General features: G+C 43.1%; 1 protein-coding gene across 20 annotated transcripts in view; it reads left to right on the forward strand.

Moving 5' to 3' along the window:
• RFX2 (regulatory factor X2) overlaps positions 1-18,503 on the forward strand; it is a 104,841-nt gene that overhangs the window by 66,756 nt on the left and 19,582 nt on the right. For 18 of the 20 annotated variants that reach the window (XM_038384264.2, XM_038384262.2, XM_038384253.2 and 15 more), the window contains 4 exons: positions 710-784; positions 9,423-9,604; positions 15,308-15,427; positions 17,958-18,073. In XM_038384264.2, coding sequence (XP_038240192.1) covers positions 710-784; positions 9,423-9,604; positions 15,308-15,427; positions 17,958-18,073 — 493 coding nt within the window. The remainder of the gene's footprint in view (positions 1-709; positions 785-9,422; positions 9,605-15,307; positions 15,428-17,957; positions 18,074-18,503) is intronic. The other 2 variants (XM_043502731.1, XM_043502728.1) reach the window with 1 other exon arrangement.

Here is an 18,503-nt window from a genome sequence, read left to right on the forward strand (position 1 = left end):
TCAGAGGGGAGAGTGCCCCGCAGTGAAAGACTTTCAGCACACGGAGGTCTTGCATCCAGCCACTGACAAGGCCCACTTCTGTTTAGCCAGGAAGATACAATATGGCATATCACAAGGCTGTGTGATTTTTAGAGTGACACATGCCCATTAGTGCATTATCTGTAGTAGCTCTGCTGGATTCAGTACTTTGTTCAACTACTATTAATTTGTTTGTTGTTTCTTTTAGTAATTTAGGAAATGCTAATAACCAAAGCTATTAATTTGGGTTTCACAGAGATGGGTCTGATGATAAATGATAAAATGCACCATCTTTATGTGGTTCTCTATTTAGACATGCAATAGCTCATTGCTACCAATGAGAATTTTTGGAGGAGTGATTCACTATATTTGTGGCAGGAAAGGGGAAAGACATAGACATCTCTTTAATAACAGGGAATTTAAAACACAAGTTTTGAAATGATCCTAGCTCCGTTCTTTCATCCTTAATATGTGTCCTGGCTGCACAGTTAGTTTGCATGTGTTACAATAACATTTCTTTGCTGCACCTTCAGCCCATAAGGACTGTATCTCATCTACCTTGCATCTTTGTCATGAGCCTGTTTATAGAAAGCATTAATCATTATTCAGATTATTAATAAAGACAAATCTTGGCTGTTGCTAACTATCTGATTTCCTTTCTTTTCTTTTTTCTCGTGCACATTTTCTTTAGCTTGAAATGGCGATTGAAAACCTACAAAAAAATGAAGGGATTACATCACACAAAAGCAGTTTGCTCAACAGCCATGTAAGTTACTACTGGATTTTACAGCCTATTCCCTGCTTTGTTAGGAGCATTATTTATAGACATTTTGTACACCAGCTAATCTGGGCAAATCAAAGCAGCCTAAGGTTTGGTTGCCTGCACTCTCCATGGCAGCCCTGTCCATAGAAAAAATAGTGTGCAAAAGCCTGCAATGATTTTTATGTTTGTTTGTCAAGATGCTCTGGATTCTGTTATCTGTCTCTGCCCCATATTTGTTTAGTTAGTCTGCCTTGAAATGGAAACTGCAGGCACTTAGGTAAATGCATTGAGAAGTTTGTCTCCCTTCACTGGAAGTTTGCTGGAAAATAGTTTTGAAAGGCTCTGCAGCAACACTCTATAGTGAATCGTAATAGATGTCCCCTATACCTGTGTAACAAAAGCATACTGTGTGTGTCTGTGTCTTGGAGTGCGTGAGCCTGTATTTCTTCTTTCTATAGCCAGGAAAGGCCTTGACTGTTGCAAAGCTATGCTAAACTCACTTGCTGGACCTTTCTATTTCATACTGATAGCAACCATTTCTTTGCTTTGAGTGAAATTCACCCCCGTCTTCTGGGCTTATACAAGGTCTTCTGTGTTATGTCTTCAGGCCTTGATCCCGCAAAGCGTAATTTTTAAGCACATAATTATGTGGGGCTAAAAGGCTCTAATCCAAACCATGCTGAAGTAAATAGGAAGGTTCCCATTGAATTCAGTGGACTTTGGATCAGGCCCCAAGTGTGGTTTTACACTGAAAAGTCATGGTATAAAAATGACACCTTTTCCCACAGTCCTGTTCTCTCTGTGCATTTAAAGTCAGATCTGTTGACCCTGTTGGGGAACAAAAGAATAACTACCCCCCATCAGCTCTGGAGCAGTGGTGTAGCCAAGATGGGACATTTGGGTGGCCCCCAACATTGGGTGGGTGGGCGGCCGGCCCCCAACGTTGGGTGGGCGGGCGGGCGGGTAGTGACAGGGGGAAGGAGGGATCAGGGCCCACTTCCCCCCACCACCTGCAGCCGGCCTTGGGGGCGTGGGGGCGATGGATGCTCTGGCCAAGGGACCTCTGGGGCCCTAGGCGCACACCCAGTTCTGGGAGGAGATGCCGCTCTGCAGCAGCAATGGCACACCAGGCCTGGCTCCCCAAGCGGCAGGATTCCTCTGTCGCCCTGGGGTCACCTGAAGCTCGACCTCCTCCCACTGGCGGATTAGCCACTGGGCCAAAGGGGTGTGCCCAGGGCCCCAGCAAGATGGGTGCTTCCACCTGGTGCTCTTGCTGGAGAGCGGGGTTGGGGCGCAGGGCTTGCCCCGCTCCCCAGCTGGAGCGTCGGGCAGGCAAAGCAGGGCAAGCCCCTGACTACGCTCCCCAGCTGGAGCGCTGGGAGGAGTGGGGCAAGTTCCCACGACACAACCCCACTCCCTGGCAGGAGCGCTGGGTGGGCAGAGCAGGGCAAGCACCCAACCCTGCTCCCCAACTGGAGCGCTGGGCAGGCAGGTGGAGCAGGGCAAGCCCCCAACCATGCTCCCCCACTGCCCACAGGAGCACTGGGCGGGCAGAATGGGGCAAGCCCCCGCGCCCCAACTCCACTCCGCAGCTGGAGCACTGGCGGGCAGAGTGGAGCAAGCTGGGGTTGGGGGGCGGGCCTGGATGCTAAGTGGGTGGGCTGTGGCCCACCCAGGCCCACCTTTGCTACGCCCCTGCCTTGGAGAACTAGCACAGCTCTGCTGTAGTGAACTGGACATCTTTTTGGTTCACATGTCCAACGCAACTGTTAATTTAATTGTCCAATCCCTCAAGGTGCTGAACTCCATCCTTTCGGCCCTGAGCACCCTCAACTCTCATTTGAGTCAGTGGGAATTGAGATTACTTAGCACCTTGCAGGATCAGGCCTTGAAATTCCTGTGTCATCAGATTATATTCATGGTTACACGTGTGCAACTTCACCGAAGAGCAGCACAGATGAGACTATGGGAACATTTGCTGTACTGAGTCAGCCTTATTGATGATGGTGCATAAGCTGGAAATAACCTGGCTGTTAGAGCACAGAGTGGTTTAGATGACCTGGCAGTAGGAAAAATACACACTTGTCAACTTGAGAACATTTTGACGTGGAAAAATTATTGCAATAAATGTGGAATCCCCCTCTGACCAATTTTTAAAATAGTTATGTCTCTGAGTACAACAGCATTCATTCTGGAGCCTGGGACCAGGCCTGGCTATTCTGCACTAGGGTGAATTTCACCAAAAAATAACAAAGAAAAAAACTGTACCAGTTTTTTTCAAGTATATCAACTTTATTTTTGAGTTATTGTAGTTAGTGTTCTGTTTGATCAGATTTTATAAGAAATCTCCAGTATTGCCTTCCCCAAGTGTTCAAAAAGTATGCGATTGCTTTAAACAATCATTAGATTTATTTATTTTTTAAAATTGATTCTTTTTGTTTGATTTTTCGGTTTGAACCTTTAGGAGTCACATTTTTAAGCTTATTTCTGCAACCACAGGACTAGAAACTTACTTGACAGGAGAATCTCAGCTTCCATTTTTTTTAATCACATAATTTCAGGAACTGGGGCTTTAAGATAAACACCAAAAATCGTGAGACCTTCAATAAAATCATGGGAGTTGGCAGCACTGAATCTCTTCTAGTATTTCTGGGAATTTCTAAAAAGCACTGCTGATATCATAATTTTGACTCTATGAAGTGCTGTAGGAGGACAGAAGGCCGAAGGGTCAGAAACTCGGGCTACCCAGCTATGTCTGGTGATGATTTAAATGTCCATTACAACAGGCATGTTCCTCATTTTTTCTGTGTGGAGACAAAAATGCTTCTGACTTCCAGCATTAAAAATAAAATAAAATAAATCTCTGAATCAAGAATCCTTTGCTAGCTTCCTTGCAAGCATATCCTGCTGCAAGCATGTCTTTTTTTAAATCCCTGGTAGAGTAGATAAAGTAACTGGCTGGTTTGAGTTTCCTTTTTCCTTCTCATGAACAAACAGTTGCTGTTTCTGTTCTATGTTAAATGGAATTACTTTACAGTGTACAAGTAAATAACAAGAACCAAGATTTCTTTAAATTGTCTGTAGTTTTATTTAGGTTCTGTTATAAATAAGTTTTTACAAAACCTAATATGTATACATGTTTTTCATGAAAACGTGTATACATCTTAGTGTTTGCAACCCTGCTGTTAGAAACCCAAATACAACAGCACTGGGCTTATGCATGAGAATCAGAAAGTGAAAGGCAAAAGGAGGCAACGGTCTGTCCAAGATGAATGGATTGGGAATAAATTAACTTGGCATAAATCATGCAAATAAAAATAGATTTTTAAAACTTTGTTTTGATTATTCCAAGAACTGTTAGTAACATGAGCAAGGATTGGATTTTTCTCTTGGCAGTTTGCCTTGGGCCCCCTATTTTAGAGGGTCCCCAAACCAAATGGTATTGCAACCTGGTGCACAGAGTCACAGCACCACTCACATTTGGCCTGTCCACCCCTCCATCATGATGGGGGGTGGACATCTGGGCCAAACCTGAGTGGTACAGCAACCCCCTGCACTATGTTGCAATGTCTGGAGCGGGGAGCTGGGCCCAGAGCTATAGAACAGGAGCTGTCACTGTGGAGAGAGCTCACTCTCCACCCTGCCCTCCCTGGGGGCCTCCCCTTAGTAGCAATTTTTTTTGAAGGGCTGCGGGGGGCTCAGTGTCAGATTTTTGCCCTGGGCTTCCAAAATCTCAGTGTGACCCTGAGTGTCTCTCTAACAAGGAAACTAGCTCCCTAGGGAAGTTGTTAGCAAGTGACGATTATAGTATTAGCTAGGGCTTAGTTGGTTTCTCTGTTTCTTGTGCAAAGTTTCATTAAGGTCGTAGAGAACCTTGCAGAGGTTTTCATTAAGTTCATTAAGTATTCTGTTGAGGTTTGTTTTACTACTTCATCCTTCATGTTACACAAATCTGTAAATTCCTAGGATAAAGATTCCTATATTACCAGCAGCAACTATATCATGTAAAGATTTCAAAAAACAGTAAGTTTTATTTATCAGGCGATCATTTTATCTACTCCCTTAGGCCCATTCCTCTAAAAACCCTTCTTCACACAATTTATACTATTGAAGTCAAGGACACTGTTCACATGAGTAAGAGCTACTTTTGGTAGCAAGTCTTTGTGGGATCAGACCCTAGCCCTTCAAAAAGTTCTTGTTGCATATGGTAATCTGTACTTGATGGATCTTGCCTGACTAATCTAATTGCCTTCTATGACGAGATTACTGGCCCTGTGGATGAGGGGAAAGCAGTGGACATGTTGTTCCTTGACTTTAGCAAAGCTTTTGACACAGTCTCCCACAGTATTCTTGCCAGCAAGTTAAAGAAGTATGGGCTGGATGAATGGACTATAAAGTGGATAGAAAGTTGGCTAGATTGTTGGGCTCAACGGGTAGTGATCAATGGCTCCATGTCTAGTCGGCAGCCGGTATCAAGTGGAGTGCCCAAAGGGTCGGTCCTCGGGCCGGTTTTGTTCAATATCTTCATAAATGATCTGGAGGATGGCGTGGATTGCACCCTCAGCAAGTTCGCAGATGACACTAAACTGGGAGGAGAGGTAGATACGCTGGAGGGTAGGGATAGGATACAGAGGGTACTAGACAAATTAGAGGACTGGGCCAAAAGAAATCTGATGAGATTCAACAAGGACAAATGCAGAGTCCTGCACTTAGGACAGAAGAATTCCATGCACCGCTACAGACTAGGGACCGAATGGCTAGGCAGCAGTTATGCAGAAAAGGACCTAGGGGTTACAGTGGATGAGAAGCTGGATATAAGTCAACAGTGTGCCCTTGTTGCCAAGAAGGCCAATGGCATTTTGAGATGTATAAGTAGGGGCATTGCCAGTAGATCAAGGGACATGATCGGTCCCCTCTATTCGACATTGGTGAGGCCTCATCTGGAGTACTGTGTCCAATTTTGGGTCCCACACTACAAGAAGGATGTGGAAAAATTGGAAAACGTCCAGCGGAGGGCAACAAAAATGATTAGGGGACTGGAACACATGACTTATGAAGAGAGGCTGAGGGAACTGGGATTGTTTAGTCTGCGGAAGAGAAGAATGAGGGGGGATTTGATAGTTGCTTTCAACTACCTGAAAGGGAGTTCCAAAGAGGATGGATCTAGACTGTTCTCAGTGGTAGCAGATGACAAAACAAGGAGTAGTGGTCTCAAGTTGCAGTGTGGGAGGTTTAGGTTGGATATTAGGAAAAACTTTTTCACTAGGAGGGTGGTGAAACAGTGGAATGCGTTACCTAGGGAGGTGGTGGAATCTCCTTCCTTAGAAGTTTTTAAGGTCAGGCTTGACAAAGCCCTGGCTGGGATGATTTAGTTGGGGATTGGTCCTGCTTTGAGCAGGGGGTTGGACTAGATGACCTCCTGAGGTCCCTTCTAACCCTTATATTCTATGATTCTATAATCAGAAAGTTAGAAACTGAGGCTAAAGTTATAGCTGCAGTGACACATGAAATTATTTATGAAATGATGTTTCATATAACTATATAAGCTATAACTATTGCTGAGACAGCACTAATCACATGCGTAGCATAAAACAATTAGGTCAGAGGGAAGGCTCTGTGGATGTCGGTTATATGAATTTTCAGATGCTGGGAAGAGACTTAATGAGGCTACAATATTCAAGTGTGTGTGTCTGAAGTTAAGCACCTAAATCCATATTTAGGCATCAAGTGGTCTGATTTGCAGAGGTTCTGAGCAGCTACAGGTTCTGAACACCCACAACTTTCAGGGATGTCAACAGGGGCTGTTAATTCTCTGCATCTCTGAAAACAAGGCCATTTCTTTAGGCACCCAAATATGGATTTGCTTGCTTAGTGTCAGCCAACCATATTTGAAAATCTCCTGCTGAAATCTTTAAGGAGAGGAATTGCGTAGGGTTCTATTACCGAGTATAACTAATGATTGGATAAAGCTGAGCAATGGAAAATATGCAGTGAATATCAGAAAATGTTTCCTGGCCGTGAAACTAATCTCCTTTGGGAAATGGTAGAAACTGAAATGTTGCCATTGATTTCAATGGGGCCAGCATTTTACCCCAAATTCCTTTTAAAATTAAACTGGATAAAGCACTAGTAAAATTACTTCAGGGAATAATTCTCCATGGACAGACTAAGACGAATGCAGTGAGCTAAAGAAGAACGAATCTTCACTTCTGTGACAAAAAAGTCAGGAGATCAAGTCCTTGAGACGAGGTCTCAGCAAACAGTGGTGTAATTGCAGGTTGATGCCCCTTATTTTTGGTTACTTCTGACACATGAAATTAATGCTAGGACTTTCAAGCAGCTAAAAAAGAGAAATGCACAAAAATCTTCAGAACATCTGCTTCCCGAGGCAAGTCCTTAGACGTTATTAGCAACTAACTTCTTGAGTGAGTTCCTTGGAACTGGAATATGTTTAGAAGGTCAAACCTAGTTGTGATGGATCAGCACCTAGTTGGGTCCACAGGACAAATGGAACCAATGAAAGAAAAGGTTAATTTATGGCCAATTAATCTTCTAAATACATGGGATGGGCTAAAATGAACATGGATACAGACTCCTTTAAAACAGCACTACTTATCTGCGTGCTAGGAGTGCTTGGGTTCATCTCATGTTATAGCTAGCTTAATCAGTAACTTAATGGCTACAGCATGACTCATTGTAAGAATTTAATGTGCCATTCTTGTTTCAGGGATCCATGGAGATATGACTCCCTCTGCAAATAAGGGTATGAAGTGATGTGGGTCACCATACTCTCAATACCTTTTTAAAACAGAGCTTGAGACTAAAGGTTTAGATTTTGAAAATTCTTTATCTGTGAGATTTGTATAAAAGAGCAGATAAGATGTTAATGGGAATGATGCTCCAAGCAGCCCTCCAAAATACAGGGTTCAGAGCAAATGACCCAAGTAGTCTCTTCTGGTCCTGGTATCCAAAGCTCATTGAAATTAATGGAAACAGTTTGCTGAATTTCAATGGCATTTGGGTCAGGCCCTAAGGTTTCCTGTTAATATAAGGAAATAAAACCTAAAATGTAGCTTTTAAATCTATCTTGTATGCAGTAGCTCATAATAAGCTGAAGATTCAAATTTTAGGTACTCAACTTGCAACTACAAAATACGTGCATAGATGTAATTAGTTTATTTTGTGCATAAAAGGAGTATGGTGCATACTTCAGTTCTGATTCTACTCTGACAGAAGCATATATTGAAAATACCTCCGTTGAAATAAATGGGCCTGATTCACCACTGCACACTTGAGTTCTGATTTCAATGGAGTTAATGCTGTAAAACTTGAGTATCAAGTAGTGAATTAGGCTGCTAGAGATTTGCTGCTATAAACCTGCTGTCAGGAAGATACAGGCCTTTTTGTGTGTGAGCAGGTGTGTGTTTGCTGAACAGAGACCTGCATGCACAAGTGTACAAAGCACTTGGCATGAGCTTTAATACCATTGACTTCAGGGACAAAGCATCTGCTTAAGGTTAAGCACATACTTGAATGTTTTGTTATATCAGGGTCATATTTTGCAGATATGATTTTGGCACACAACACTTGATTCTGCTCTCCTGTTAGCTTTACATCAGTTTAACTCCATCTGCTTCAATTGAATTACTCCTGATTTACACCAGTACAAAGGGAGATCAGAATCAGGCCCTAGTTTTGAAAACGTTGGCCCAACATATCATCAGGATTCTCCTAATTTTTATTAAAGGAAGTATCTTATCAATATTTACTCCTGGTTGTACATCTAGCTTTTCTTTTGCTTTTTTTTTATTTTATTAGTCAATACTTGCTTTAAAATTGTAGTCTTTATTTTTCTGAATCTGGCATTTAGCCAGTTAGAGGCTTTACATTCTAATTCATGAACTGCAGTTGTGTGACTGACCTACCCTTTCAAACTGGCTGAACATAAATAATTTATATCTAATTGCAAACTCTGATCAAGATAAATGTCAAGAGAAGTAAAGTTCAGACATTACATTTTGAAAAATAGCTGGTAACTTGTCAGATTTTAAGGTAGATTTGGCAGCCATTTAATTTTGTTGTTAAGGGGACAGTTGTAAACATTTTAAGCTTGAAATTAAGACACATTAATTCAAACAAGCCTTGCGTGCTACACTAGCAATTGGAAACTGCTAATAAACAGAGAAGCAATGTATTCAGATTCCTTGGAGAACTTTCTTTCCTAGTAAATAGCATCAGGTATCGTAGCCTTTGTTCTTCTTAACAGTGAGCTCATGAGACTTTATTTTATTTTATTTTATTTATTGGTTGGCTGTACATGAATGCAAGGGGAATACAAATCATGGAATTGAGTGAAGGGAAGACACCAGCATAAGTGGCAATGTATACTTGGGTGCTGTATGTGACAGCCTTTTTTGATTTCACACTGTTCCTACATCATGGAGGACATAAATATCAGATTGAAACACACAAGAGTTATCTGCAGTTATGTACTAACTACTAACCACTTAAGTCCTCTTGAACTCTAATCACATCAAGAAGGTTCTCCTCCCTTTTAAATGTTGTCATCTTTTTAAGAAGGCCATTTTAAACATCTTTCACATGTGTGGGCTTTTAAAAAGTTACATTTTTGTACATAAAGCTCCAGTGGCTGTTGGACAACTATGAGACTGCTGAAGGTGTGAGTCTTCCCAGGAGCTCGTTGTATAACCATTACTTGCGGCACTGCCAAGAGCACAAACTGGATCCGGTGAATGCTGCTTCCTTTGGAAAACTGATTCGTTCTGTGTTCATGGGGCTGAAAACTCGGCGCTTGGGAACAAGGTTGGTATAAAGGGGTTTGAGATTAGGGCTCAGTGGTAGCAGAAGCACGTTCCCACCTTCCTTTGGCCCCTACCTGTTTCACTTTACCACTGTTTCTGTAAGGTCACGGAAAGTCCAATGAGCTCAAATGCCACTTCATTAATTTAAATGCTAATACCATTGCACCGGACACTCACTGCATTCAATGATGTTGCAATGAGTAATGGATGAGTGGGCAACGACTTGCCATCTTTTTTATTTTATCACCATTTTAATAATGTGGTGTGGATTACTTGAGCGGCTTTGTTGTTTAGTGATCTTAATATTCAGAGTCATGGATAATTCCCAACTCTGCCATAGACTTGCTATTGGGGATTTAAGTAAGCTCCTTCACCTGCCTATATATCATTTTATCCATCTGTAAAATTGGTTTAATACTTCCTTCAGAGGAGTGTTTGAGGCTTAACTGAAGTTAAAGCCTCTGAGAGCCTCAGGTTGTAGTAGTAACTGTTTTCAGTAGTTGCAGATTGTCCTTAAGAACAGTGGCTCTTGACTTTATATTTTGCAGGAGGGAGAACTACTGCCCTGTTCTACCGCAATCTATAATGCTCAAAATGCTCCTCCCCTTCTGTCCCTGGTGCTGCAGACCCACCCAACATTATTCACCTGGAACAGCCGTTTATTCCTAGGTCTATATAGTAACCACCAAACAATATCTCAAATGGAAAATTGTTATACGTAATATACGTAATCTTAACAGGTCATAAGGTAAGAGTCCTCTCTCTGCAGGAATCAGCTGTGTCATGTATTTGAGGACAACGTTTAATTACAGTGGTGTTCCTGAATCGGCTCCAGCGTGGAGAGGCAGCCATTTGGCTGAAGAGATCTCATTTGGGATGCCTGACCATGTGGGGGGCGAACAGAGGTTGCAAGCCAGTTTCTTAAGCAGTCTTTATTCTGTTTTGAATTTTGGCTTAACAATAATAAACCCCATTGTTTTAAAAGCTAAACAGTGAAGTTCAACTTTGGCATTATGGTTCAATATTACAGCAGATGGGGAAACTGGTTTCCAATCTCACACTCTGTTCCACTCATCCCAATCAGTGTTACAAATGAGGTCCCTTTTCATCAAGATTGCTACCAGGAGCTGGAGACTTAGAGAATCATATTGCAATTAAACAGTTAGATTCTAATCTCACCGAAAGATTACACCAAAAGAATTCTGTTGACTTCAGTAGCGGTTACTCCAGGTTTTTACTCCAGTGTAACTGAGATTAGAATCTGACCCCAACCCTTTAGATACAGACATGCTTTTCAGAGTTTTCTAATGCAGAAGTAGGCTTCTTACCTATAAAACTTCCAGGGTGCTGGGCTGAGTCCCATGAGCAGAGTGTTCTTAAAAAGTGGGAAGACCCTAACTAAAACAGAATAGGTTAACTTGAATATTTGTGTTTGGAAGATGGTTAAAACCCCAAACATGCTGCTGCACATATATTTTTGAAGGAGTATATTGCTTTATAAGAGAAAGTAAAATACATTGACATTTTTTGATAAGGTAATGAATGGTCAAAGTGTGTGTTTGCGCACATATGTGCGTATAAAGGTATAAATATTGGGGTGACAAATATTTTTATAAAAATTTGACAGTCAAGGAAGGTACTGTCAAATTTCTGTGAAACAAGGCTTTCCTGCAAAATGTTTCCATTTAGTTGAAACAGCATTTTCTGAGGGAAATATGTTCAGTTGGAAAAACTTCAAGCAGCCCTACCTGAAAAGAATTTGTGCTCGTGGGGCTATGCTTTCTAAAAATGCTCAGCGCCCACAATGTGAGCCAGACTTTAAAGAGTTTGGTGCCTAAATGGGAGATGAAAGAAGGAGCCGGATTTTGATGAGAGCTCAGCACATTGGGTGCATGCTAGATGCTGAGTTGTTGTGAAAATCGGGCCCTTCCATAGGTGCCTAAATAAGAGCTGAGCTGTTCTGAAATTTGGCCCTGATTGTGGGTTTTGAGGCCTTGGAAAACTTGGCCCTTAATAAAAACATTTGAAATGAAAGATGTGTGGATTCTGAAGAGTGCAGCCAAACAAATGCAGAAATACCAAACTCTTACTAAATAAACGTAGTAGTTATTTAACTTCGAGTCACAAGTTTAGATCCACTGAAATCCCTTTTAAATGGGTTAAGACAATAGCTATGTAAAATATATTACAATAGCTAAGCAGATAACACAAAGCTTGCAAAATCCTTCATTTCAGCAACAGACAGGGCTAAGCATTCCCTTTATAAATGTGAAGAGACTAATTCCTACCCCAAGAAGGAGAGGAGTTCCATGTAGAAAAACAGTTGTCAGACAGTAATTCCCTTCTCTAAATTCTCTGTCTGTGGTTGGGTTGTGAAAGCATCATTAAATTCAAGGTGTGTTCAGACTCCTCAATACCATGAAAATCGTAACCATTCTAAAGAGCACCAACACGGGTGTCTCTGAGGCTGTAACGAGTGCTTTCCCAGCCGTTTATCCTATCCCAGTGAGGACCTGCTTGGCCATCATTCGTTACAAATTGACAACTCTTGCTGCAGTCTGATTGAGCAGAACTAGTATCTTCAGACATCCAGGCTGTGTAATTACCATCCTCATTCCTATAGCCAAGCACTGGGTAGATCTAAAAAAGAACGCCTAGCTTAGTGAGGATACTTTAATTGAGTCATCCATGTGGAATGCTGACAGCTTAGGAGACCCTACAGAGCTGTGCTGATCAAGAGAGGAACTCCCAGCCATTCCTGCTGTTTCGAAATCTTGTGTAGGCTTAATTCAGCCTTGCAAAACTACCATGAAAATGAACTAGCTCAGGTATAAAATCCACCTTCTGCAATGGTGACTGAAGATAATTTGGGGTCATGGGGTAAGAGTTGGGGGAACCAGATTTTTCTCACCCCCTGGTGAGGGATCAATTAGGATGGTTTTATGTGCAGAAATCTAACCCCTACAGCAGGGGTCGGCAACCTTTCAGAAGTGGTATGCCGAGTCTTCATTTATTCACTTTAATTTAAGGTTTCACGTGCCAGTAATACATTTTAACGTTTTTTAGAAGGTCTCTCTCTATAAGTCTATATATTATATAACTAAACTATTGTCATAAGTAAAGTAATCAAGGTTTTCAAAATGTTTAAGAAGCTTCATTTAAAATTAAATTAAAATACTGATCTTTCGCTGCCGGCCTGCCCAGCCCACTGCCAGACTGGGGTTCCGTTCACCTAGGCCAACAGTGGGCTGAGCGGGGCCTGCGGCCGGGACCCCGGCTGGCAAGGGGCCGGCAGCCAGAACCCCAGATTGGCAGCGGGCTGAGTGGGGCCAACAGCCGGGACCCCAGACTGGCAGTCTGGGATCCCGGCCCTGCCCACATAGAGTGGGTACCTACCTTCTCCCTGATTCTAGCCCATTCTCTTCCTCTCTCTCTGCACTGAGTTGAGGGTGGGAGTGCACAGAGCACAGGGCTAGGGGTGAAGGAGCAGGCTGGGGGTTGGGGTGTAGGGTCTGGCCAGGAGCTAGAATGAGGGAGTGGGCTCAGGGTTGGGGCAGGAGGTTTGCGTGTGGAGAGCTTACCTGGGCAGCTCCCATTTGGTGTGAGGGGTGCAGGTAGGAATTGTGGGGGCTGCAGGAGCTCCCCTTTGGTTCTCACGGTGGGGGTGAGAATGTGGGGGTGCAAGAATCGGGGCATGGGGGGATAGGTAAGTGTGGGGGTGCAGGAGTCAGGGCAAGGGGCTGGGGGTGTGTGAGGAGGGTGCAGGAGTCAGGGCATGGGGTATGGGGGGCTGGGTATGTGGGGGGTGCTGGAGTCAAGGCTGGGGTCGTGGGGGGATGCAGGGGTCAGGGCAGAGGGCGTGTGAGGGGGTGCAGGAGTCAGGGCATGGGGTGTGGGGGGCTGGGTATGTGGGGGGTACTGGAGTCAAGGCTGTGGTCGTGGGGGGATGCAGGGGTCAGTGCAGGAGGCTGGGGTGTGTGGCGGTGCAGGGGTCAGGGCAGAGGGCTGGGGTGTGTGTGAGGAGGTGCAGGGGTCAGGGCAGAGGGCTGGGGGTGTGGGCTGGGGTCATGGGGGTGCTCCCAGCCCCCTGTCCAGAGTGGCTCATGGCAGGGGGCTGGAGGGGATATGCCCTGATTCCACTCCTCTTCTCCAAGACCCTGTCCCCACCTCTTCTCCATCTCCTCCCCGGGGCAGTGAGAGCACTGCGGCTCAACTTCTCTCCCTCCCTCGCAAGGGCCATCAGCTGATCAGCGGCAGGGAGGGGAGGAGGGGCAGGACCCCAGCACACTGGGGGAAGAGGCGGGGGAGTGGGGAGCTTGCCTGCCCTGCAGCAGCAGCCGCGGACCAAGCCTCTTCACCCTGCCCCTGCAGGGGGGCGGGGGTGGAGAATAGCGGGCTGGGGCAGGCAGGATTTTTAATGGCTCACTGCTGCCTGCTGGGGTCCCGGCCTGGGTTCGGCAGTGGGCGCTGAGTGGGGCCGGCGGCTGGGACCTGGCAGGCAGCAGCCTGCCATTAAAAATCAGCACGCGTGCCGTCTTTGGCACGCATGTCATAGGTTGCCGATCCCTGCCCTACAGTGATGTTCTGTTGCTGTATAAAGCCAATTCAGATTGAAGGGTAGAATGACTCCAAGGTCTCTGTGGCATACTATATAAATAATAGTTTGCATTCTGACACTTACCTCTTATTCTCCAGTTGCCATTGATCATTTAAAGGACAGGTTGCACCGGAAACAACCCTGTAATTAAAATTAAAGAGTCTGTGACCTGAAACATCAATTGCAATTTTAAAAAAGTAGTTACATTGATATCAAATATGACACTTTCAGTTCCTGGTTGAGACAGGAGCTGAGAAGATCAGAACAGCTCCCTTTTGAGTGAAGAGGTACATTTCAGCAATTCTGTGGCTCCAGAGTGCAGGCTGAAAGCCATAGAGGACCACTAGCCAAGAGCATTTCTCACTACAACATTCAACTCCTGGAGTGATATCCTGGCCCCATTGAAGCTAACTGGAGTTTTGCCGTTGACTTCAGTGGGGCTGGGATTTCCCTCCTTGGTATTTTAAAGCACAGTATATTTCTGGATACCACAGTGATGAGCCTCTTATAAATTCTTAGACATAAGAACTCCATCACAACAAAGGGTCATGTCTGGCTACCACTGAAGTCAATGGTAATGTTTCCATTATTAAATGTAGATTTGGCTCAAAGTATTTTGACTTGGATAATCCGTTATCTGCCTATGAAGAAGGTTTTATGGCTAGATTGAAAGTAAGGCTGAATTGGGTCTAGGCTGCAAGTTTTTAAATGTAGATGTCACTGAACTGTGTTTTGAGACGCATGGTACCATATTTTCCCAGAGATAAGTGCCATGTTCAAACAAATCTTGTAAAAGGAATCCTGGACTTTGATTGCTTTCAAAGTTTGGGGTATAAACCCTCAACTCCAGGATCTTAGTTACTGCAAGATTTGAAAATAACACACAAACTTCTGAATGCGAAATTAGGTTCTTAATATGCTTATTCAGCAAAGTAAATCCATGCTAAATTGGCATCTGGGATTAGACAGAAGTTATATCGCACATTTATGATCCACAAACATTAGCACTGTCAAATGTTTTACTGAAGCCTAAAAGTAAATTGCAATGCTCGTGTGTCATCTCCATGTAATATCTGATATCTATAGATTTTAATGTTATGCTTGCAGGGGAAACTCCAAGTATCATTATTATGGGATCCGTCTAAAGCCAGAATCTCCACTGAATCACTTACAGGAAGACACCCAGTATATGGCGATGAGGCAACAGCCCATACACCAGAAACAAAGGTATGTGCCCCCAGCTTCTCAGACCTGCTAGCTGTGGCAATGGAAGCTGCGAGGAATGGTTTCCCCAAAAGAGGAAAATACTGGGCCCCACCTCAAACAGCAGCAGCAGGAGCTTGAGACATTTAGCGTTGATTATTTGCAAAGGGACCATACGCTGCAGGATAGTGCATGGTATACATTAAAAACCTTGTGCAACTTAGTGATGAGGTAAAGTACGGGCTATAGGACAAAGCACTTAACAGAGCTTGAAGTTGCTGATACTGAACAAGGATAAAGAAGGGTCGAGGTAAAATTCTGATTCCACAAACTATTCCTCTTTGCCTTTTTTGTGCAGCAAAGGCTTGGACTTGGGCTGCCTGTTGCTATGGTGAACACTACAGAATATCCTTTTCACTGCATCCCAGTGTCGCAACTTTTTTCTGACCTCCGCTGTACAGTTATTTGTGTTTAACCAGTGGAAGAGGTCTTATTTTCCTTTTCATAGACCAGCTAGTGGAAGAGCTTCAGATGGAGCCCAATCAGACTCTCATCTGGTAATTTTGGGTAAAATTAAATGAAGGTTACGATGCAAAGCAACTTTTGAATTGCCTCTTGGGAGCTTCAGCACTCTTGCTGCTGCTTGGAGTGGAGGCATGGAAAAATCTCAACTTTTTTAGTTCCCAAACAGCAAAAAAAAAGCATATTCGCTGTCTGACCTTGAGCAAATCACGTAACCTTTCTCTCAGCCCCAGTTTCCCTGTCTATAAAATGGGAAGGCTAATGCTTATCTCACATGGATGATGTGAGGTTTCATAAATATATGTATATAAAGCATTTGGAGAAGGTGGTACAGAGACATGAAATATTTATTGTTCTTTCCATCCTATTTTTGCCTGAAGCTTCCATAGTATTTTTGAGATTGCTTGGTATCAGGCCTCATCTGCAGTGAAATCTTGCTGCTATTAGAGAACAATGTTTTTACTTGCTTTAAAAAAAAAAAAACCTGTGTGTAAAACAGTATTATTTATCTAGAACACTTTTTTTAAAAACATTAATCTACCAGTGTTTGGCTCTCTGTTAGAAACAGACTTGTGAAACCATGCTTAAACACTGTTTAAAACACAATTATAAATAAGTGGTAAAACTCTAATGCAGGCAGACATTAGACTTTTACTGGTACTGCCTCACTTTAATGGATCATCCTAACATTTATTGCATGTCTGATGTGTTAGCTGGCCCTCGCCCTGCTGCTCCTATCAGTTTACACAGCCCATTTGTAATATGAAGGAGAAGTTAATGTGCTTCATATTCTGTCTTGTAAATGGCATCCCAGGCACTTAAGACACATTCCTGATTGTTTACCCTGAGGGGTGCAGTAAAAGCAACTAGTACAATTAACAATATACATATCAGAGCCTCAGTCCCTTCACTGGAGCCAAATGGTTTTATTCATTTTAGCATTTCCCTCCCGCAGTAAGTGTAGGCAAACCATGAATGCCCATGACGCAAACTGGGACATCCGTTTCGCGACAACAAAGTTTAGCAGTAAAATGTTAGGCCACCAAACCAGATTGGCTTCCCCACCCCGATGTGAAATTGATTGGTCGTAGGCCATTCCCAGTGGGCGCTGTCATCGTCACAAAACCCCCAACCACAACTTGCTTTGATTGCTCCGCTCCCTCACTAGCAGTATCGGCAGACAAGCCAAGAACCAACTAGAGCATAGGAACTGAATTACCCACAGAGCCCTAGTGGCTTTCTCTCTGGGTCAAGGCTGAGGGGGGAGCATCTACTCTTCTGCTTGTACTCCATGGATAAGAAGACTTCAGGTCCCAGGGCAGTCAAACTAGAGCCATCCACCTGCTCTAAATTGTCTTCAACATCTAGCAATTAAAAAAAGCAGATACAATGCTTTTCTGAGGTTAGTCAGGAAATGTCCACGACTATTAGTTATTATTTGTGTTGGAGTAGCAATTAGGCACCCTAGTTATGGGCCAGGGACCCACTGTGCTAGGTGCCGTTCAAGTGTGTGTCATTTTATTTTAAATTCAGAGCAATATAAATGACACTGCTGCCTTCCTGTTATTAACTCTGTGTAGAAACAAACTGCATTTGATGCTACTTACACAATATATTTACCTCTTTGGGATTGTTTGAGATGGATAATTTGGCCACATTTTATATTAAGAATACCTTTATAAAGGCTTAATAAATGATGAATCGATGTTATAAGCATATCACAGATATGAATACTATGAGTTATAGTTATAAGCATATCAGCAGAAGGTTTGCAAACCCCATGGTTATAAACCATCTGTTGATCTAACAATCGATTAACCATTTATTAAAACAATTATTTATAATTTATTAACCCTTTATAAGCTATTTATAAATGTACGCTGACCTATTAAGCAACTTGTTTGTTTGCTTAATGCAGAAGTGTTACACTGGTATACGACTTTGCCAGAGACCTCTTTCACTCTGTGTGTGTTTGCACATTTTAAATGTGCATACTACCAAGCTGTACTTTGAGGGTTTTTTATATCCCTAGGTATAGACCTGCACAGAAGATGGAAGGCATAAGGGAGAGTGGATCCAGCAGTAGCCTGCACACTACTCCAGAACAGTCTGTTGCAGCTCAAAGTCAACACCATCAGCAGTTTATAGGTGAGGAAATTCAACTCAAATTCCATGCTTCCTTTCAGTTTTCTCATTTCTAGGAAATGCTGCTGATTTCTAACTTGAAAAGGCTTTGCAACCTTGCTTAGCAGGCTCAATCTATTGCCATTCTAGGTGTCTGTTTATTTTCAACATTTGCCAAAGATATCCTAATAAATGCTTATTATACCATATCTTTTATTTTTACTTTTGCAACTTCCCTCACTCACCCTATTACACCCACAATCTGCACAGCTTTCCTCAGTCACGCTGCAAAGATGTCATGTGTCGCATGCTTCGGTTCTTAAAAATAGCATTTAATTATATACATTACTTAGAAATAGTCATCTTTTCTTTAAAATTTTCCCTGCAATCTTAAGATTCTACCTCTACTGACTTCTGTGGGGCTTCCCAGGGTGGGACGCACTACAACCAGAAG

This window comes from Dermochelys coriacea, chromosome 25 (genome assembly GCF_009764565.3).
Source record: "Dermochelys coriacea isolate rDerCor1 chromosome 25, rDerCor1.pri.v4, whole genome shotgun sequence".
NCBI lineage: Eukaryota > Metazoa > Chordata > Testudines > Dermochelyidae > Dermochelys > Dermochelys coriacea.